At 34.4% G+C, this 22,630-nt stretch overlaps 1 protein-coding gene across 5 annotated transcripts in view; it reads left to right on the top strand.

Moving 5' to 3' along the window:
* CCDC91 (coiled-coil domain containing 91) overlaps positions 1 to 22,630 on the top strand; it is a 338,801-nt gene that overhangs the window by 103,408 nt on the left and 212,763 nt on the right. For 3 of the 5 annotated variants that reach the window (XM_058558585.1, XM_058558587.1, XM_058558584.1), the window contains exons 4-6: positions 7,932 to 8,092; positions 9,015 to 9,218; positions 9,966 to 10,070. In XM_058558585.1, coding sequence (XP_058414568.1) covers positions 7,932 to 8,092; positions 9,015 to 9,218; positions 9,966 to 10,070 — 470 coding nt within the window. Of the gene's footprint in view, positions 1 to 6,942; positions 7,031 to 7,931; positions 8,093 to 9,014; positions 9,219 to 9,965; positions 10,071 to 22,630 lie in introns of all 5 variants that reach the window. The other 2 variants (XM_058558586.1, XM_058558588.1) reach the window with 2 other exon arrangements.

Here is a 22,630-nt window from a genome sequence, read left to right as displayed (position 1 = left end):
AGTGATGTTGAGCACCTTTTCATGTACCTGTTGGCTATCTGTGTATCTTCTTTGGAAAAATGTCTATCCAGATGCTCTGTGCTTTTTTTAATTGGGTTTTGTTGTTGTTGTTGTTGTTGAGTTGTATGAGTTCTTTATATATTTTGGATATATCCCTTATCAGGTATATACCCTTTATCAGATATATCATTTGCAAATATTTTCTGCATTCAATAGGTTGCCTTTTTATTTTGTTGATAGTTTCCTTTGTTGTGCAGAAGCTTTTCAGTTGAGTTTAGTTCCACTTGTTTGTTTTTGCTTTTGTTGCCTTTGCTTTTGGTGTCTAAAAGAAACTCTTAAGGATCCAGTTTCCATAAACTGAGGAGTCTAAAGCTGTCTCAGCATATCACTCTAACTTATGATATCACTTTTTTCTTTCTCCTGGGAAATTGCTTAGAATTTGCCTATGTTTGGTCACTTTGTGTGAGCAAGTGTTAAAGGAAAAAAATCTCAGATTTTAGATAGTAACTTGGCTTAAAGATATATTTATGATTTTGAAATATTTCTTCTATAGTCTTCAAACTTATTACTCATTAGTGCTGTCTGTACTTTATTAGTTTGTTTCTATTTTTATTTATTTTTTGGATTCTGTGGGATTTTCTTCCTGCCATCATAATAGATGATTTCTGTGTTCAAAAATTTATATTTATATGATTTTGTGTTGACCATGCTAGCAGTGGATTATGAGGCCTCGACCTCTGCATGTCTCTTTTAGAAATTAAAACATAGTTTCTGTAGTCATTTGTATAATTCTAAAAATTGCTCATTACAATTTGTGGTATATGGTGTTGCCTAAAATAGGAACACACTATTATTCCTCAGAGGCAAGTAAAAATGGAGCCTTTATTTATAAAATATTCTGGAGAATAATTAAAAATAACTAAAGTGGTAGAAATTTCATCAATTATGTCATCTCTCTTTTATTAAGAAAGTGACCATTCTTGTTTCTTGTATTCCTGCCTCTTAGCCATTTTTAAGCTATCATATATTTCTCCTTAAATCTCAAACCTAGATATCCTAGATATATCTTGAAGTCCATTGAATTACATTTTCCATTAAATTATAAATCAAGGGGCATTTCCTGTAGGGAACCTTCCTTGGAGAGAAGTAATACTTTTCTAAACACTGACTTTTACTCTGTTTTCTGTCAGTTAAAAAAATATCTATCCTTGTATTTTGCATTTACTTACAAATCTTCATATTTAGATATACTATTTGGATCTTTCTCAATTCTTGGATATTCTTTATTTGCCATAAATGAGTGATTTTCCTACATGAGTGACTTTCAAAAATCTCACTAATGAGCATTGAGCAGGAAAAAGTGGGTTCATACATAGACCTGATAATAAATCGGGGTATCACAGGGTTTGAGTGAGATGACGGTTTGTGAAAGTAATCACCAGCCTCTAAGGGACCTGTGAGATGAAAGAATGGTGAAAAGGAGGGGCCTGGATTGGGTAAGAGAATGTTTGAATGAAAATTAAAGATCAAAAGTATTTTCTAAGTTAAAAGTTGTAAAAACCATTATCATTTTATTGGTGTTCTCCTCTTGAATTATTTAATCGTTAACAGAGATAAACAGGTTTCTTTGGGTATAGTTAAAAGTGCACGGGTATTTACACCTGTTTCTTGTTTAGACTTTACAAGAGTTATTATGCTTATATAAACAAAACAGACTTGACCACAGACAAAATTACTGGAAAAAAAATTGCTTGCTGTTTGGAAACTTGGTGCTCCTTTGCTTGTGTGGTGTTCTGACGTAGGGGGCTTTTTGTGTTTTAGAAGAAGTTTGTCAATGAAAAATGATATGCCCAGTGACTTTGCTAATTACTGTTACAAAGTTAAAAGTGAAGAACTGCCATTCATTGCACTTTTGATTAGCTTTATTGCTGTAAAGGGATATATGCTGATCTTGTATCCTCTAAGTCTTAGAAAACCAAAGATTTCACATTTGAAATGAAGCAAATTGTGTCTGTACTAAACTTGGAACCATATTTAAAAACTATACTCAGAGAAGAGATATTTCCTACTATTCATTTCTTCTGTCTTTCCACTTAATTTCACCTGTCTTCCATTTATCACTCTTGTTAGTTTTGGCTTTATCTTTCCTGTGTTTCTTTTATGACAAATGAGTAGACTCATGTATCTGCATCTTTTCATATATGCAAGGGCAGTTTGTATATTTACTTTTTGGTGAATTGTTTGTTCTCACTTTTTGCCCATTATTTTATAGGCTGTTTTCTTTTTTCAATCTTTTCCCCCCCAAGTTTTAAATGTTCTTTATATATTAGGAATATTAACCCTTGTCTGTGATACATATTGCACATATCTTTTTTTTAGTTTGCCAGTTGTTTTTTGATTTTATTTAAGATAGTTTTTGATAGACAAAATGTTTTTATATATTATGTAGTAAAACTTATTAATCTTTTCTTTTATTATATCTGGAATCAAGTCATAGTTTAAAAACCCTTTCTTATATCCAAAGAAGAACTCACTCAAATTTTTTTTAGTACTTATATGGTCTCATTTTTTTATATTTAGATCCTTGATCCATTTGGAGTTTAATTATTTGTCTCTAGTGTTGGATAGGAGTCTAATTTAATCTTTTGCTAAATGGCTAATCAGTTGTTCTAGCACATCTATTAACAAGCCCATATTGGCCTCAGTGATTTGAAATGCCGCTTTCATCATATACTTAAGTCTCACACCTGCATGAGTCTAATTCTGGACTTTCTGGTATGTTTCTCTGGTCTGTTTATTGTTGCACCAAATAAATACACTATTTTAATTATAAAAGGTTTAAAGTATGTTTTTTACTATAACTTAATTCAATATATCTTAAGATCAGTAGTATGTTTTAATATAGTTTAATTTAGTATATTTTAATAAGAGGGGCAAGTATCTTCCTTATACATTTCTTTTTTAGTATTTTCCTATATTTAATACTTTCCTGTCTATTTTTGCATTTTTACTTTTTCCATGTGATGTTTAATGTCCATTTGTCAAGCTCCATTATAAAAAAGCTTATTAATAACTTTTATTGGGATTATATTGGGCCTATAAATTAACTAAGGGAGGACTGGCATCTTTATGATGTTTAGTAGCCCTATTCAGTTATAAGGGGTATCATTACCTTTGATCAGGTGTACCTTTCAGTCTTTCAGAAGTGTTTTAAAGTTTTCCTCATGTTTCTTGCTAAATTTATTACTAATTATTTTATCTTCATGGTTGCTATGGAAAATAGTATTTTCTCTACCATTATATCCTCTAAATAGTTATGGTTTTTACATATGAATGCTGTCGATTTCTGATCATTGAGTTGATATTCTACTACTTTATTGAATGTGTTTGTTGTTTGAGTTAGTAGGAACATGAGATAGTTGTTTTCCTTTTCCTATTTTCCTTAATTTCTCTTGTCTAATTGCATTGGCTCAGGCCTTTAGTGCAATGTTAAATGGTATGGAGAAGGTGGGCATCCTTGTCTCCTTCCTTATCATAGAGGAAACACCTTTACTTCTCCATTAACATGCTGATTTTAGGACTAAGGTCTATATGTTTTATCATGTTAAGAAAGTATCCATCAATTTCTGTTTTCCTGAGTGTTTTTAACAGATATGGGTGTTTGATTTTATCAAAAGCATTTCCAGTCTTAGAGATAATTATATCATTTTTCTCTTCAAGTCTATTAATATGAAATTAATAAATTCCCAAATAGTGAACCAGCCTTGCATTCCTGGAACAAATCTGACTTGTTCATTGCATATCATTTTCTCAATATGGTGTTAGAGTCTATTTACTACCTTATTATTTAGAATTTTTACCTCATTATTTTTAAGTGATACTCTAAAAATCTCTAACTATTCTGTTTTTGTACTGTCTTTATTAGGCTTAGCTATCAATTTATGTTAATGTTATATAATTCTAATAAAGTTTTCCTTCATTTTTAATGCTCTGGAACAGTTTTAGAGTATTGGGATTATACATTTTTTGAATTTTTGGTAGAATTCCTCTTGAAATGCTTTATCTGTGGGGTAGTTGCCTGATAAGTATTTTTTTCCCCAAGGAAATAGATCTATTTTTTAAAGTATTTTTTTTAGCTCTAATCATATCAACTTTTGTAAACTATATTTCTGTGGAGTATTGCCCATTTTATCTAGATTTTAAAATTACTTACTATTTATTTATTTCTGTAGTCTGTAGAGGAATTTTATGATTTAAAAAATTTTTTTCTTGTTTTAATTGTTATTTTCCCTTCATCATTTAATTTGTATATTTATACTTTTCCTCTTTTATTGTTAATAAGTTAACTACTATTTGGTTTGAATTTTTTTAGAAATTCAGAATTTTGATTACTTAGATCTACTTTTTTTTTCTTGCTCTACTTTGATGTCTGCATTATCTTTATTATTTTCTCTACTGTGATTTTTAAGTTTTCTTTGTTTCTATTTTAGTTTATGAGCTTGGAATTTAATTCACTGAATTTTTTTTTTTATTGATTGAAGTGTTCAAGGGTATATATATTTTTTTTCTAAACACTACATTTAATGTTTTAATTGTCATTGTTTCTTAGAAATTCTGTAATACATTGACAGTGGGAAATTAAAATTATATTGTGGTTGGGTGGGTAATGGAGTAGGTGAAAAGATTCCTGGAAAAGTTTCTTTTGAATGTTGACAAATGATAATTTCAATGACAGCTGCCATCTATTGAATGTTTACCATATAGCTATCTGGTACAGCTAAGTAGTTTATATACATTATCTAAATGAAGCAGTATAACATTGTTTTGAGGTACCTAATATTTCCTCATTTTCAGAAGAGGAAACTGTGACTTAGAGGGGTTTGTGTAATTTCCCCAAGGCTGCATAATTAGTATGTTGTTATTGTTCAAATTTGAGTCTGTTTCTGTCTCCACAGCTATGGCTTTTACTTAAGCAGTAATATTGTGAGGTCACAGAGGTATTGAACAATAGGGCATAATCAGGGAACTGTTAGTAGCACAGTGTGACTGGAGTGAAGTTGGTATTATTTCTGGCATGGGCAAATAGTTCATTGAGATACTATTAACTAGGATGGAAAACATGAAGCAAAGCAGGTTTATATAAGATGATGGATATGTTTGACGTACCTGCTAGACAGCTAAATGGAACTGCTTGGTAGTTAGGTGAGTATATGGATCTGGAGGTCTGCAGAGTGGTTTGTCCTAGACATGAGAATTTAGGTGTCATTAGCTTATAGGTGGTAATTTAAATAATGGGTTTTGAAATTGGTAAGAATAATGTGAACATTGAGAAGATCAGAGGGTGTAGGAAACAGTGAAACTTAAGATTGAGTAGAGAAAGAGCCTGAAAAGGAAACAAGGAAAAAATAGTCAAAATGTTAGGAGGAAATCTAGGTTATAGTGGTTCACAGGTGCCAAGGGACGAGTTTCAAGGAGAAGGGAGGGTCATTAGTATCATGTGCTCTGGAGAACTAAAGAAAGATAGATAAGAAGTGTTCATTTGACTTAATAGTAATTGAAAGGAAAATTAATGTCTTAAATGATGGGTCCAGTGGAGTGATGAGGGTTGGGTGAGGAAGAAGGAAATAGAGACAGGAATCATTTGTAGATAAGAAATTTGGTTATGAAAGGAAAGAGTAATAGGGTGGTGGTAACTAGTGGAAAGTGTGAGGTTGAGGATGCACCCTTTCCCCCTCCCTACTTTCCTTCCTAAACGAATCCCTTTCTCTTCCCCTTATTCATCTCTTTTCTTTCCTTTTTCCCTCCCTTCCGTTATTCTACCCATTTTCCCTCCTCCTTTCCCTAATATGATATACTTGAACATTTAATATTACAGAATGAGAATTTAACTTGGGACAATATGACATCTTATCTTAGATTATGGCTATAAATGTGAATGACATAAAGAGATGTTAAAATGTTCAGATGTTGGATCAGAATGATATTTTTAAGACTTCCTTGAACCTAGGATCATGGTCACACATACCCTTTATGCCCAGAAATAAACAGACTTGTTAAACAAATTTTAATAATCTTTGGAATGATGATGAACATAATATCAGCATGGTGCTAAAAGCTTTACATATTTTAGTCAATGTGAACCTCATCAGCAGCTCTCTGCCAATTTTACAGATGAGGAAACTGAGGGAAGTTAAGTCAACTTGCCAGTTGTTCTATACTGGGTATGGCAATATGGTTCCAGAGTCTGTGCTCTTAATCACAAGGCTGTATTTCCTCTTATTATACTATAGTACTTATTTTTATTTTTTATTTTTTGGTGAGGGAGATTGGCCATGAGCTAACATCCATTGCTAATCTTCCTCGTTTTGCTGAGGAAGGTTGGACCTGAGCTAACATCTGTGCCAGTCTTCCTCTATTTTGTATGTGGGCTGCCGCCCCAGCATGGCTTGATGAGTGATGCGTAGGTCCACGCCCAGGATCCGAACCTGAGAACCCCGGGCTGGCAAAGAAGAGGGCGCGAACTTAACCACTACGCCACTGCACCGGCCTCCATAGTACTTATTTTTATACCTTTAAAAATTAATTAGTAATATTTTGTTATGGATTATAATTCAGAATTAAAGTTAGAATATTTTCACATTTTATGGAAATCTGTTAGCACATAGAATAGTGAAGATTAGAAAAAAGAAATTTCTGAGAAAGATATATCAATTACAAACATGAGTTGAAATTCTAGTCCTCTATATTTCAGTTAAAATAGTGAAATGCCTGTGAGAGAAGCTAGAATACCTTAATCAATGGGCACATAGTATTTAAAACACAATATTGCTACACAATAGAAGTGCATATAAGATAATTAAATGATCTCATAGAATACCAACCAGAAATTATATATTCTTTAGTTTGTTAATACCTAATGACCCTATAAATGTCTTTCTTTAGGGAAAAATGCAATTTCCATTGTGAGCTGCCTTCCAGAATTTATGATAGAACTGCGCTGAGTTGCTACTGATGCCAATGTGGAATAAAGGTCTTTATAATTTAGAAAGTCAAAACGTATAAATGGATTACCGCTAAAATGATTGTTACTCTTCTTAAATTTTAAAACCCATAATCCAAATGTATTTGAATTTTTAGAAAGAACATTTGGGAAAATAAAATGTATTCTGTTTATTTTGCCCTCATCAGTATTTTTGTCTTATTTCATGCTTGGCAATTGACTTTCCTTTCATGACATTGTATTTGAACCCTACACACAATCTAATAATGTTTTGTTGTGGAACTAATTATGGAATTATGTTTCAACATTATTTGTCTGTAGAAACAGTTCAGCAAACTAAAATTGACTTTAAAGTGAAAAATCTTTTGTTGCAAAAGAAGAAGTTAACACAGAGACAGTTGGATTAGTTATTTTAAAGTAATTTTCTTCTCTTTAGCTCACTTTATTGTAACAAATGAATGATTTGACTTGGCTGCTGGATCATAAGGTCATCGCTCACACGGCTGCATGTTTTGTCCACTGCTCTCTCCTCAGGGCCTAGTGCCTGTGCCTGGCACTCGTAGGCGTGCTAGTGCTTTTTCTTAACTAACCGAATAGATAGATAATGTATTTGAATACTTTCTCTGAGTTGGAAATGCACTTCTTATGGTAATGTGTTAGTATGTAAACACTAAGACGTTATTAAATTGTTGTTTTTGCCTGGGTCTCAAATGGAAATGTCATGTTAAATTTAGAAACACTAGTTTTTTAGATTTCAGATAATTGTCCCTGAGGAATAGTCATAGAATCCTCATTTTCAGTCTCATTGCTTTTACTTCCCTTACTTGTTTCCCTTTCCCTCCCTCTGCTGTCTCTCTTCTCTTCAACCTGTTCTTTATTTTCTCTTAAATAATCCTTTTTTTTTTTTTTTTTTTTTCTGATTTTCCTTCAGTGTCTGGAGTGCATCTTTCTCCAGCTTCTCCTGAGATTGTACTGGACCATGACCACTCTTCTCCGTCAGTTGGCTGCCTCTCTTCTGAGCCCATCATTTCATCACCAGAGAATACACATGCAGACAACATCATTGTCAGTCAGACTATTCCTAAAGCACAGGTAAAGACAAGCATATTTTTATAGGAAGTTTGCATACCTAAAAAAAATACAGATTTAATTGAAGCTTTTATGATTTATTTTTTTTCTTTTCTTTTTTTTTTTACTTTCTAAAATAAATAGTTCTGAAGATATTCTAACTTTGAGGCTAGTATCTAGAATTAAAATAACTGAATAATATATTTGTTTTGTGGCACAATTGCAAGGTATTTAAGTAGCCGTAGGTAACAAAATATAGTTTGAGTATCTCATTTATTAAAATGGCCTTAGCTTTGCATTTGAGATCTTGAATTTCAAAAGGGAAAATAATTGCCAAAAGGGGATAATATTTTCTCTTTTCAGGGAAGCTTACCATATGTTTGTAGGTAGTAGAGTGTTCATTTAAATTTTAGAGTAAAAACCAAAGAGACAGCAGTCATAGGATTTATTCATTCAGATATTTATTAATCTAGGCATTGTGTTAGATGCTGGAGATTGTCCAGATTTCCAAATCTTGAGTCACCTGTTATCTTTACTAGAAAGTGATCAATTAGAGGTTATTGATAAATTTCAAATTCTGATTTAAATTTAAAATATAAACAAATTCTGTGTGTATGTGTAAATTCAAGAAGAGTATTAGGTATGTCTATACTTAATTATACATTCTCAAGCATAAGAAAAAATTTTAAATTTTTTAGTGCTCTGCTTGCAAAATAATAAATGCTTTAAACTCTCAAGTTTAGAGGAAATTTTGTTTCTTACTGCAAAGATCAGGTTGTTGTAACAGTTTGAGGTCTTCTGTTGATTTACTTAAAGGGTGAAATAATTTCGGAACCTTTGCTACAACTTAATTTCCAAATGTGGTTTCTGGTGCCCTTTGGATGTTTTCGTTATTGGTACAGTGTAAACTTTCCCCTCTTGTGTATTTTTTTTTAATGTGGTTTAGATTCAGCAATCAACACACACTCATCTGGATATCTCACTTTTTCCATTGGGTTTAACTGATGAGAAAAGTAATGGAACAATTGCTCTTGTGGATGATTCTGAGGATCCTGGAGCCAATGTATCAAACGTACAGCTTCAGCAGAAAATTTCAAGTCTGGAGATTAAACTCAAAGTTTCTGAAGAAGAAAAGCAGAGAATTAAAAAGGTATATTTACATTTGCCAAAAAAAAAAATAAATGTTTGAATTGCATTTACTAGAAATTTGGTATAATCCTAATCTCTGATTAAAAACTCATCAGTAGAAGAAGATACTGTCCTCCCTTGGCTGTAGGTTTAAATCAGTCATTTGAGTTTATCACTTAGAAAAGTCTTTGATAAGAAATCTCTAGTCTTAAATACGTACTTGTAAAGATAGGAACATCTTTTACTAGACTTTTTCGTTTCTCTCACTAATGCTTTCCTTCTGGTTTATTTACTTTGAAAAGAGGTAGTATTGTATTTCTTATGTAGATTAGAAGATTTGTAACATTGACTTGTCCCTATGGGAAGTTATGCATTGTGGGATATTTGACAAGAGTATATATCTAAGTAAGATATACAGCTGTTTTAGTAAATTATTTGTTTATGTTCTCATTTCTCTTTCTTGCAAATATATCTATGAGAAGACCTTAACAAATTTACTGAAAGTATACGTAGAGGTAGATTGTGTTTATTGTGATTAGTTTAGATATTTTATTCATTTATTAGCATGAGTAATTTTAGTGTTATGTCAATGTTTGATATTGGTCTGGAAATGAGAGTGAAGCATACAATCTACAGTACTGTTGAACTTTCAACCATACTTCCAATGGGTACTTTCTTTAGCAAATATTTTCTGACATGTTGATTGAAAAAATAAATATATTTTATGCCATTAAATGTTACAAAATTTGTTCTTGGATTTTTCTTTTAGGATGTGGAATCATTGATGGAAAAGCATAGTGTCTTAGAAAAAGATTTCCTTAAAGAAAAAGAGCAAGAGGCCATTTCTTTTCAAGATAGATACAAAGAACTTCAGGTAAACCCAGTGAATTTAAAAAATAATATGTAGGCCTTTTGATGAAGCATGTAATTTCAAAAAGTGCTCAAAAAATACTTTATGAACGAAGGATCAGATCCTTGCTTAAGCTTAATATTGATCAACATAGATGAAATTAATGATAAATGCCATTTTGAAAAGTGTGAATCTGTGAGAAGCCATGAGGGTTAGTTGTTTGAGACTCAATTAGGTGAAAAATATTCTGTTTCTGATGGATAAAATTTGGAAATTCTGCATTCTAATTTTTTTTAATTGGGATTACATTTGAAAAGAGCTTAGAATCCTATAAACCCCAAACTGAGATATTTAACCTTTTTCATAAATTGTTTCTAATAAATGTCTCCTCCTTTTCTCCTCCTCAGATTTCCTTAATGAACTTGTTTCTTCTGCAGTCTTCTCCATCCCAGTAAATGGCAACTCTGTCTTTCCAATTGCTAAGGCTGAAACCCATGTTTATTCCTTTTTGTACTTAGCCCGTGTCTGTTCCTTTAGCAAAACCTGTTGGCTCTACCTTCAAAATATCCAGGTTTCAACTCGTTAGCATTATGGTCACTGCTACCAGCCTTTTCTAGGCCATCCTTATTTCTCCCTTGGAATACTAAGGTATCTTCTAACCAATCTTTTGCTTCTGTCATTGCCCACTTACAGACCATTCTCCACACTGCAGCCACTGTGATCTGTTTAACACTTGAAGCTGATCATGTCATTTCTCTACTCTAAAACCTTCAGTGGCTTCTCATCTCACCCAAACTAGAAGTCAAGTAAGTCCTTAAAATGGTTTGCAAGGCCCTACATTCTCTTTTATCCCTTCTCCCTGTCTTTTGCCTGCTTCTTTCTCCTCAATCATTTTGCTTTATCCCTATGTCTGGAATATTCTTCCCTCAATTTTTTGCATGGGTTTCTTTTTTATATCATTCATGTCTTCGTGCAGCTATCACCTTATCAGAGAGACCCTTTCTGACATCTCCTACCAGCCTTTCCATATTCTGCTTTATTTTTCTCCATAGCACTTTTTACATCTGACAAACTATGTATTTACTTATCTGCCTAGATCATTTTAATAGCCTCCTACATGGTCTTCTAGCTTCTACCCTTGCTCTTCTCCCTAATGAGTCTTTGTTTCAGCAGGTAGAATAGTGTTTTTAAAAAAATCAAATCATTCCCCAACCTCAATTCTCATTCACCTGCCAATGTAAATCTTTTGGCTTCTCCAACTTTTCCAGTTCACCCCCAGCTATTTATTTATACCAAACTTCATAATAAGGTCCAGGTGAATGTGTAAGTCTGTGTGGGGAGGGCATTCCTTGGCTGTTTGAATGGTGAGTGGAGGGATGTGGTTTATGATTCGCTCACAGTCTCTCTGACTGAAATGTTCTTCGTCCAGATATCTGCATGGCTCTATTAAAAAAAAAAAACACATACACAAAACTTGAAAATAAGAAAAAGGATGAGCAGTGTGTTCTTTAGATGTCCTATGGGGACTTTGTTTAATAGACCTACCCAACAATCATTTAGGAGAATGTACTTTATTTGACTCACTGTTTACTATTGATTAAAAGTCTCGGATGTATTGACATTGCATGTTAATTAATTTTTTTTTCCCCCAGGAAAGAGGCAAATCATTTCTGTCTGTTAGAAAAGATATCTTCAAAGAATACTGTTTATTGCCCTGTAGGACATTCATCAGTTTTGTCTCTAACCTAGCGCTCTTTCTTAGTCTAACACTACATTATTTAAATTTTCTATATATATGCCTACCTCTTCAAATGCTCTTTGAACCAGTCTTAACATCTGATTCATTCAGTCTTAACATAAATGATTCATTTGTTAATAAATGAGTAGAATAAATCTTTGGCATATGTTCAACTTATTATTTATGAGTCACGTTTTAACTTTTTGAAAATTATACTTTTAACAACTCTCAGTAAACCTAGCTTCCTTCAGATACTTGCTCAAATGCTACCTTCTTGTGGAGACTCTCCTTGACCATGCTATAGAAAATAAGAACCTGTGTATATGCGCAGCATTCCCTAGCCCCTTTTTTCTGCTCTTTTCCCCTCTCCTCATAGCACTAATCTCCACCTGTTATTTTGAACTTTCCTTCCCAGTGCCTAGAGCAATACCTGGCATGGAGTATGGGCTCAATTAATATTCTTGAATGAATGAGTGAATTCACTAATTTAATGTACCCTGCTCCCCAAGGGCTTAGTAGATTGTGTATGGCCACATGTACCAGCCCCATACTTGGAACTACGGTACTTATTAGGAGGCACAGTACTGAATACTGAGAGAACTTTGTGTTTTCTTCTGTCTACATTGAGTGCCTTATTTTGGGCCCTTTAGTGAGACATATACCTTTGCAGATTCAATTTCTCAATCTATTAATGGGAACAATAACATACCTGAGAGACCATCTAAGAACTGACATACAACACTTTGAGCTTCTCGCAGTGAAGACCAATATAAATGCCAGGTGGCATTATCATTATTGTCCTACTGCTTTTACTATTAATAGTGATAACCTAAGAATAACAACTTGAGTCTTCAAAACAAATATTCAATTTAAAAAGATCTTCCTTTTACAGGAAACAGTACTTCCAAAGAAAACTTCTTTCAGATGATTTTACTTCAACACCAAGAAGGGCCTCTCTCCTTTTTATACCATGTGAATAAAAGTATACACTGACTTATGGAGTATTTTATCATTTTGGCTAAATAACTGATAGAAAAGATGTGCTAGGAGGCCTCATAGCTAAATTGAAGTCAAGGACAGGCATGCTGTTTAGCTTATATGTCACTGCACCATCTCTGAGGAAAGCATTTCTTTTGTTATAGTTCCACAGGGCCTTGTTGTTCTGGACATTTGAACTTTTTTTTTGTCAGTCTGTTTTCTCTCTTTTGTTCAGATTGAGTAATTTTTATTGTTCTATCTTCTGGTTTACTGATGCTTTCCTCTATCCCCAACATTCTTCTGTTGAGCCAGTTCTTTGTTTTTTATTTGGTTATTGTAATTTTCATTCTAAAATTTCTATTTGGTTCTTTTTTATGTCTTCTGTTTCTTTGCTGAAGCTTTGTATTTTTTCTGTGTTTCAGTCATGTTAATAATTGCTTGTTGAAGCATTTTTATGATGGTTGCTTTAAAATCCTTGTCAGATAATTCTAACATTGGTGTCACTCAGTGTTGCTGTCTGTGCATGGTCTTTTCTTATTCAAGTTGAGATTTTCCTCATTCTTGATATGAGGAGTGGTTTTTAATTATATCCTACACATTTTGGATATTTTGTATGACACCTTGGATTTTGTTTAAACCTTATATTTTAACAGGCCTTTTCTGACACTGCACAGCTTGGGGAAAGGTGGAGGCCTCTTTGTTAATGTCAGGTGTGGGGTGAAATTCCAAGGTGCCCCCTCAGCCACCTTTGACACTCTGGGTAGAAGGGGTGCCTCCTTACTCCAGGGAGAAAGTGGGATTTCAGGGCCCCCATAGGCCTAATGGTTAAGATTCCCCACTTTCATTGCTGCTGGGGCAAGGGTTTGTTTCCTGGTCAGGCAACCACACCATCCTTCTGTTTGTTGTCATCCTGTGGCGGCTGTGTGTGGCTGTGATGTTCAAAGCTATGCCACTGGTTTTTCAAATACCAGCAGGGTCACTCATAGTGGACAGGTTTCAGCAGAGCTTTCACACTAAGGCAGACGGACCTGACCATGCACTTCTGAAAAAATTAGTCGTGAATGTCCTGTGAACAGCAGCAGAGCATTGTTTGATGCAGCGCCGGAAGATGAGAGGATGGCGCAAAAAGACCAGGCATGGTTCTCTCTGCTGTCCACAGGTTCACTAGGAGTTGGAGTTGACTCCACGGCACTGACAACAGCGTAGGCCTTGGCTGGTACCACCCTGCTGGGTAGAGAGGGCTGCTTTCTTGCTGTTCCCTATGTGCGTGTACTGACCCCATGGAGCAGGGAGGCCTTGTTACCTCTGAATGGTTGTAAAAGTCCTGGCTCCCCACTCACTTTCTTCTGACACAAGAAATCAGAGGGAGAGAGAGCATCCTTATCTCTGAGTGGGGGTGCAAGGCCTAAAAAACGCCTCCAAACCACGTGGCTTTCTCTCTTACCACCTCAGGGGGCAGCCAGGGGCACCTCCTTACAGCTGGGCAAGGGTGGAAGTCTGGGCTTAGCACTTGGCCTTTGCTCACAGAGCTGGAGGTGAGGTCATATATTTTTCCATGGAGTTTGACTGTCATAGGGCATTTATTATCTAAAAGCTTTTTGTTCTGCCAGGTTGCCCCTTTCTTGGTCCTTCAGCTAGAGGGGGATGGCTTTTCTTTGTGCCCATTGGTATTTCTTGGTTGCTGGCCATGCCAGTACCTGGTTTGGGATACATGAGGCTAAAAGAAAACTCACAGAACTTTCAGCTGTGTCATTCCTTGGGTCTCCAGGTCCCTCAGTGATCTACGTTCCCGCCACCTTCTAGAATTTCTTACGCTTGTTTTAAGTAGAATGGCCAGGCCTTTTAGTTGTAGTTATTGAGAAAAATAGGGAGAAGTGCACCTACTTCATCTTAGTCTGGAAATGGAATAGAAAGGAACACTTTAAATTTTAAATATTCTTTGTTGTAGCTATAGCAGGAAACTTCAATCTTAAAATACATTAATTTAAAGCAGGTATTTTGAGAAATTTTTTAAAGGAAAATAGTTTAAGTAATCAACTCATGTAGTCATTGTAGATAGAGGAGGTGGCAAATAAAAATATGGATAACTCAAACTGGGATATAATCCATAAATCTCTATATCTGCTTTATACTCACCAAGTTTGTGCATACATAGATATATGTGTTAGACTTACTGGAAGTGTACTTTCAATAAAAATATTTAAATTGTATTGTAAAGACCTGATTCATCAAGTATTTAGAAAATCTTGGGCTTCACTATTTGACCTCCTTTCTATAATCCATTTCTCTCTGTGACATAGCCTTTTTTTCAAACTGGTACAAAGTTAGTTCTATCTGGTAATTTCTTAGAAATAGGAAATGTGATTAAATTTGTGAGTGTCAATGGAGGCCACTGTGTGCTAAATATTTATAGAATGAAATATTAGCAAAAGTGAGTTTTTAAATAGTGAGTATATGTTAAATTTCTTGCTTAAATTTGTGGTCTGTGTCATTCCTCAGATATTTGAAAGTCAATATATTTATCATATATTTTCTGTAGGATATGGCAATCCACATATTTTTTATATTATAGGCATTTGTAACATATAGGTCTTCTGAATATTTGTGGAGCCTAATGAAATAGAAAAAGTTTTCTTTTCTGCTATTTACAATGACAGGAATGATATATGGGTGCCTGCATCTCTATGGTATCCTAAATAAAGCAACACATTTAGGAATACAAAAAGATAGTACTGACAATTAAATTAGCTGAGAAGCCTTTCTCCTTAAAAAATGTTAGTATGCTTATGTATTTGTAAGAAAAATGTTTATTGTAGAAAATCTGGACAATACAGAAAAAGAAAACAAAATTCATACCTATTATCACCAGGAGAAATCCAAGTATTTTTATGTGATCTCAAATACAAGGCTTGAATTTTCAATTTTATAAGGAAATCTATCTCCACTTAGGCCACTGTTGGGTGTGCCTTTGTCAAGATTTTAGTCTGACCAGAGAAAAAGTAATTAATAAATGGAATGTTTGTAAAACCTTTAAACAAACTTTTTTTTAATGATATTAACTATTACAGAGAATTCTAACAGTGTTGTTTTATGCGATATGGTCTAATTACCAGGATAGGTGGAGGGGTGTGAATGTGCCCATAACACAAGGAAATAACGAATACTGTGAACTCTGCAGTACAATGGGGGTGTGCACTACCTCTCCTTTCCTGTCCTGTCCAGGGTGTGTAGCCTTACCAGAGGAGGAAAAGTGAGTCATGCTGCATTTCTCAGACATAGCTATTTAAAGGACTTTTCATGAAACCTGAATGGAGAACTGGTCTTAGTACAACTGGGATTCCAATCTTTTTTGTCTTCTTTCTCTGACTCCTATAGCCAGTCAGTCTGCACCTGTGACTTGCATTGAAGAAACTTGGCAGCTTATCAGATGGCACATTTCATAATGTTACCACATTTTTTACAAATGTAATTAACAGTCACAACTGGTTATTATAGTCTCATCTCTGATAGTTATCAGTATTGGTAGCTATGGCTAGCTTTGGGAACTTTTTAAAGATGGGGCCTATTCTTCCAAATGCCGTTTCCTGTTGAAATACCTCCTGGTTATAGTATGTTGATTATTCTGTTTGAGCATTTAATTAAAAAAAAACAAAAACGGACAGTTATCTGAAAATACAGTGTTTCGAAAGACCTTAAACTGACCTCATAAATGGATTTATACTGCTTCAGATTACTACCTCTGTTCTGTTGCTGATGTTACAGGTTATGTTACTTAAATATGAATAGATATTATTCTCAATATTTTTGTGTACTATTTTAAAGTACTAGTCAGGTGTTGGACAGTTGGACCCTTAGACCCACAGGCGACTGTGATAATTGTGCTTTATGGCATTTGGTGAAAGGTAGGTTAGAGAAGTGTCTTGATACCTGAGCATTTAGCTTGATGACCTGGTATGTGAGGAATTAACCAGTTCAGCATATTTAACCCAAATGTAGTTGTGGTCCTATTTTAAGTAGAGAATGCTGAAGGAAATACAAATTAAGCATAGCTTGAAGACATCCTGTTTATTTACCTATCTTTAAGAATGATTAAAAACATTCTAAAGAAGAGAAAAAAAGTGAAAGGAAAATAAAGATTTTATGTTTTGGTTGGTTTCATATGCCCTTCATTTAATACTGTATTTTAGATTGGATTAAATATTGGGAAATGAATAAATTTCAGTTGTTAGGAAACCCATCCTCTGCACAACCCCTGTAAAGGGAGAGTCATTATGAGGGGAAGTCACAGTGAGATACAGCCAAGTGTTTTCTTTCTTATTCCAAAATAAATTGAATGATTGAATTATCAAATTCAGTTTAAATACTAACATTTGGAAGACCTCTTCGTCAAACTGTATTAGAATAATAAGCATTGAAACAATGGTTTTATGTTTTTAAAAACTTTATCCAGAAGAAACTGGTAGAATTATTTATATAAAAAGAGCAACATTGTGAGGGTATTTTACTTAACGTGTCAGTTGTACATTTCTTAAAAATAAGATTTTTAGGTTAAAGTAATACATTTAAAAATATTGCTTTATGTAGTAGTTTTCACTAATTTCTTCATTTTATCTGTTTTGCTTCACTAATTTGACTACCTTTAAATTTTAAAGCAGTAGTCCTCAATCCTGGCTCACATTAGAATCTCTAGAGAATGCTTTAAAAAAATGCTCAAATTATCCCACACCAGTTAAATAATGTGTTCAAGTGGTTCAAACATTGAAAGTACATATAGTAAGAAAGGTATATAATGAAAAATCCACTCCTTGTCCTATGCTCTGTCCATCTAGATCCTGTTCCTCTGAACAGGTAACCACTATTGGTTTATTTTTATTCTTCCGCAGTCTTTTATAATGCATACAAAAGCCAACAATCAGTCAACCCATCCATCCTCTCACCTCTTTTCTATATAGATAATAGTGTAATAAATAAATACACTTTTATTATTTATTTTTAAAAAATTTTCTACCCCTGCCTCTCCTTATTTAAGAATATCTCTTGGAGGCCCTTCTAGAGTCGTTCATTAAGTGATTCCTCCTTCTTTCTTCTTTTCATGAGTATCCAAATATATTACTCCATTTTCTTCTATTAAAAAGTATTGCTGTCCAAGTCTTAATTTCAATCTATTTCTTCATCCAATTTCTTATTTAAAGTCAAATAATTTTACTAGAGTATGTCCTAGTATTGGTCATTCTGGTTGATTTTCCAAGATTTACAGTGTGTCCTTTTAATATATATAGTTCCAATTCCTTTTTTTAAATTTCAAGACGTTTTTACTAAATTATAAATTTAACACTTGTTTTATTTCCTTACTATTTTTTTTTTCCTTCTGGTGACTCTTATCTGTGTGTTGCATAGTCTTTATCTTCTATATTTTGCCTTCACTCTCAAAGAATCCTTTTTATCTCTTTCTTCATTTCTTTTTGATGTAAAATGTTTATTTTTTATTTTATTTCTCTTAAGGTATTTTCAATTTAGCTTATTCAATCTTATGTTCTTTTTAATTTAGTCATCATTTGTGAAATGATTTATTCTGTTATAGTTCTTTTCTGAAATTTCTTACATCATTCTTAATTTCTCTAATTATGATTTGTGTGCTTTATCGTTTTTAAATATCTTTTAGCTCACTTTGAGATATAGGTGTAGAGTTTTAAATTTCTTTTTTTTAATATATATTGTGCTTTTATTTTCTATAGGGCTGCCATTCTGTTCTTTTTTTTTAATATAATGACATTATATGGGATTTGACTTTATACTTTTCTGTTAATTGTTTTTATAAGGAATTAGTTTTCTTGAACTTTTTAAATGGAGAAGCAATTTAAGATAGTTTTTTTCCCTCGTGATCCTAGGGTGCTCTTATATTTTTGTCAGATTAAAAAAATGTGACATTTGTAGATTTTTCAGATTCTGTTCCCTTCTTCCACTTTGTCTTGAGCCTCTTTTTCTTCTCTCTCTGTCATCTCTGGCTTGATCAATTTGAATTCTATTCTCAGCTATTTCTCCTCAGTGTGGGGCTTTCGCCTGAAAGTATTTAGAATTTATTGGACTCAGTGTATCCTAGGCCATTGATACCTTACTGAGGACCGTTTGCACTTACACCTTATTGGAATGTATAGGCCCCTCAGTTTCAGCAGCTGTCCTCATATTGTCCTGCTGACCTCTCTGATGAGTACAGGCACACCTCAGAGATATTGCAGGTTTGGTTCCAGACCTCCGCAATCAAGTGAATATTGCAATAAAGTGTTACACAAATTTTTGGGTTTCCCAGTGCGTATAAAAGTTATGTTTACCTGTGCTATACTCTTTTAAGTGTGCAGTAGCATTATGTCTAAAAAAAAATGTACATACCTTAATTAAAAAATACTTTATTGCTAAAAAATGCTAACCATTATCTGAACCTTCAGCGAGTTATAATTTTTTTGCTGAGGTATAATCTTACCTCAATATTTTTATGGCTGCTGACTGATCAGGGTGGTGGTTGCTGAAGGTTAGGGTGGCTGTAGCAATTTCTTAAAATAAGACAGCAGTGAAGTTTGCTGCATCGATTGACTTTTCCCTTCATGAACGATTTCTCTGTGGCATGTGATGCTGTTTGATAGCATTTTACCCATAGAACTTCTTTCAAAATTGGAGTCAATCCTTTCAAACCCTGCCTCTGCTTTATCAACTACGTTTATGTAATATTCTAAATCCTCTCTTGTTATTTCAACAATCTTCACAGCATCTTTACCATGAGTAGTTTCCTTCTCAAGAAACCATTTTCTTTGCTCATCCATAAGAAGTAACTCCGCATCTTTTCAAGTTTTATTGTGAGATTGCAGCAATTCAGTCACATCTTAAGGCTTCATTTCTAATTCTAGTTCTCTTGCTATTTCCACCACATCTGCAGTGACTTCCTCCACTGAAGACTTGAACACCTCAAAGTCATCCATGAGGATTGGAATCAACTTCTTCCAAACTCCTGTTAATGTTGATATTTTTACCTCTTCCCATGAATCATGAATGTTCTTACTGGCATCTAAAATGATGAATCCTTTCCTGAAGGTTTTCAATTTACTTTGTCCAGATCCATCAGAGGAATCACTGTCTGTGGCAGTGATAGCTTTACAGAATGTATTTCTTAAATAATAAGACTTGAAAGTCGAAATTACTCCTTGATTTGTGGGCTGCAGAATGGATGTTATATTAACAGGCATGGAAACAACATTAATCTCACTGTACATCTCCATCAGAGCTCTTGGGTGACCAGGTGCATTGTCAATAAGCAGTAATAGTTTGAAAGGAATCTTTATTTCTGAGCAGTAAGTCTCAATAGTGGGCTTGAAATATTCAGTAAATCATGTTTTAAACAGCTAAGCTGTCATCCAGGCTTTGATGTTCCATTTATAGAGCACAGGCAGAGTAGATTTAGCATAATTCTTAAGGGCCCTAGGATTTTCAGAATGGTAAATGAGCATTGGCTTCAACTTGAAGTCACCAGCTGCGTTAGCCCCTAACAAGAGAGTCAGCCTGTCCTTTGAAGCCAGCATTGACTTCTCCTCTCTAGCTGTGAAAGTCCTAGATGGCATCTTCTTCCAATAGAAGGGTGTTGCGTCTACATTGAAAATCTGTTGTTTGGTGTAGCCACCTTCATTAATTTTCTTAGCTAGATCTCTGGATAACTTGCTACAGCTTCCGTGTCAGCACTTGCTGCTTCACCTTGCACTTTTATGTTCTGGAGATGACTTCTTTTCTTAAACCTCATGAACCAACCTCTGTTGTCTACAGACTTTTCTCCTGTAGCTTCCTGACCTCTCTCAGACTTCACGGAATTGAAGAGAGTTAGGACCTTGTTCTGGATTAGTCTTTGGTGTAAGGGAGTGTTGTGGCTGGTTTGATCGTCTATCCAGACCACTCAAACTTTCTCCATAGCAGCAATTTTGCTTTCTTATCATTTGTGTGTTCACCAGAGTAGCACTTTTAATTTCCTTTAAGAACTTTTCCTTTGCATTCACAACTTGGCTTATTGGTGAAAAGAAGACTAGCTTTTGGCCTGTCTCGGCTTTTGACATGCCTTCTTCTCTAAGCTTAATCATTTCTAGCTTTTGATTTAAAGTAAGAGACGTGTGACTCCTTTCACTTGAAAACTTAGAGGCCACCGTTGGGTTATTATTTGGCCTAATTTCTAATAGTGTTTTGTCTCAGGAAATAGAGAGGTGCGAGGAGAGCGAGAGAGAGAGAGGCAGCTGGTTGGAGGAGCAGTCAGAACACACACAACATTTATCGATTAAGTTTGCCATCTTTATGGGTGCAGTTCATGGTACCCCAAAACAATTACAATGGGAATATTAAAGATCACTGATCACAGATCACCATAACAAATATAATAATAATGAAAAAGTTTGAAATATTGTAAGCATTACCAAAATGTGATAGAGACGAAGTGAACAAATGCTGTTGGAACAATGGTGTTGCTAGACTTGCTCCATGCAGGGTTGCCACAAACCTTCAATTTGTAAAAAATGCAGTACCTGTGAAGTGCAATAAAGCAAAGCAAAACAGAGGGCGATATGCCTGTATTTGTTAGCTCTTCGGCGTTCTCATTTCTGTCGTTTCTGTCTGATATCCTGTTGCTTACATCTTTCTTCCTGCACAAATTCTGATGCCGTGCAGGTCTTGAAACTCTTCGTGGTTTATCTTCACTTGGTCATATTGTGGCATTCACAGAGATAGTGACCTCTATTTTTGTGATAGATATTGAATATGAGATTTTAGTTCTGCTCTTTTAGGTATTCTATGTGTTTTTGTGGGGGAAATTTGAGAGATCTGAAAACTATACCACCACTACTGCCATATTCTCAGTATCCTCTCACTGTTAATTATTATTAAAGGGAATTATCTGTGATAGTAAAGGCTAAATACAGGCTTTCCCTGAGGATACTTACCTCTTTATGGTATTAGTAGTAGATTGCAGGGAGTTGGTCTCCATCTTCCTTAAAAAAATTTGAGGGAAAAGACCGTGTTTCATTCATTTTTGTATACTATTGTTTGGTTCTAGTAGGTACCTGTGAGAATTGTTGAAATGAAGAAGAAAATATCTGGATACTAATAAAACTACATGGGAAAACTCCTGCCCTATTCTTTATTTTCATCTTCAATTTTTTTTTTGTGAGGAAGATCAGCCCTGAGCTAACATCCACTCTAATCCTCCTCTGTTTGCTGAGGAAGACCGGCTCTGAGCTGACGTCTATTGCCAATCCTTCTCCGTTTTTTTTTTCCCCCCAAAGCCCTAGTAGATAGTTGTATGTCATAGTTGCACATCCTTCTAGTTGCTGTATGTGGGACGCGGCCTCAGCATGGGTGGATAAGCTGTGCGTCAGTGTGCGCCCGGGATCCGAACCCGGGCCACCAGTAGCAGAGTGCACGCATTTAACTGCTAAGCCATGGGGCCGGCCCTCATCTTCAATTTTATAGAAAGTCAATTATATTGCATTTACCTGAGAGTCACTGAATTTCACATGCTTTATTCCATTTTTTTAAGTGAAGATGAAAAACTTTTAAAAAACTAATTTGAGGAAGAGCGTATAAGCATATTTATAGGGCTACTACTCATTTGATTCTTGGTCTCACGACGTATTTGTACCTTTTTAGCTATATTTACAGGTACAGATCACCAACACCGGGATTGATGGTCATAATAAGGACCTGAAGTCATCCCTCCCCCATATTAATAATAATAAAGTATTATCTTGAGAATAAGCACTTTAGTTTTTTACTAGTTCTCTTCGTTCACCATCTTTATTTTCTATGTTAATAGTTAGTAACCTTTCCCTAACTTAACGGTTAGCAC

Source organism: Diceros bicornis, chromosome 17 (assembly GCF_020826845.1).
Source record: "Diceros bicornis minor isolate mBicDic1 chromosome 17, mDicBic1.mat.cur, whole genome shotgun sequence".
Classification (NCBI taxonomy): domain Eukaryota; kingdom Metazoa; phylum Chordata; class Mammalia; order Perissodactyla; family Rhinocerotidae; genus Diceros; species Diceros bicornis.
Note: the sequence above shows the minus strand (reverse complement) of the source record. Positions and strands in the feature narration are given on the sequence as shown.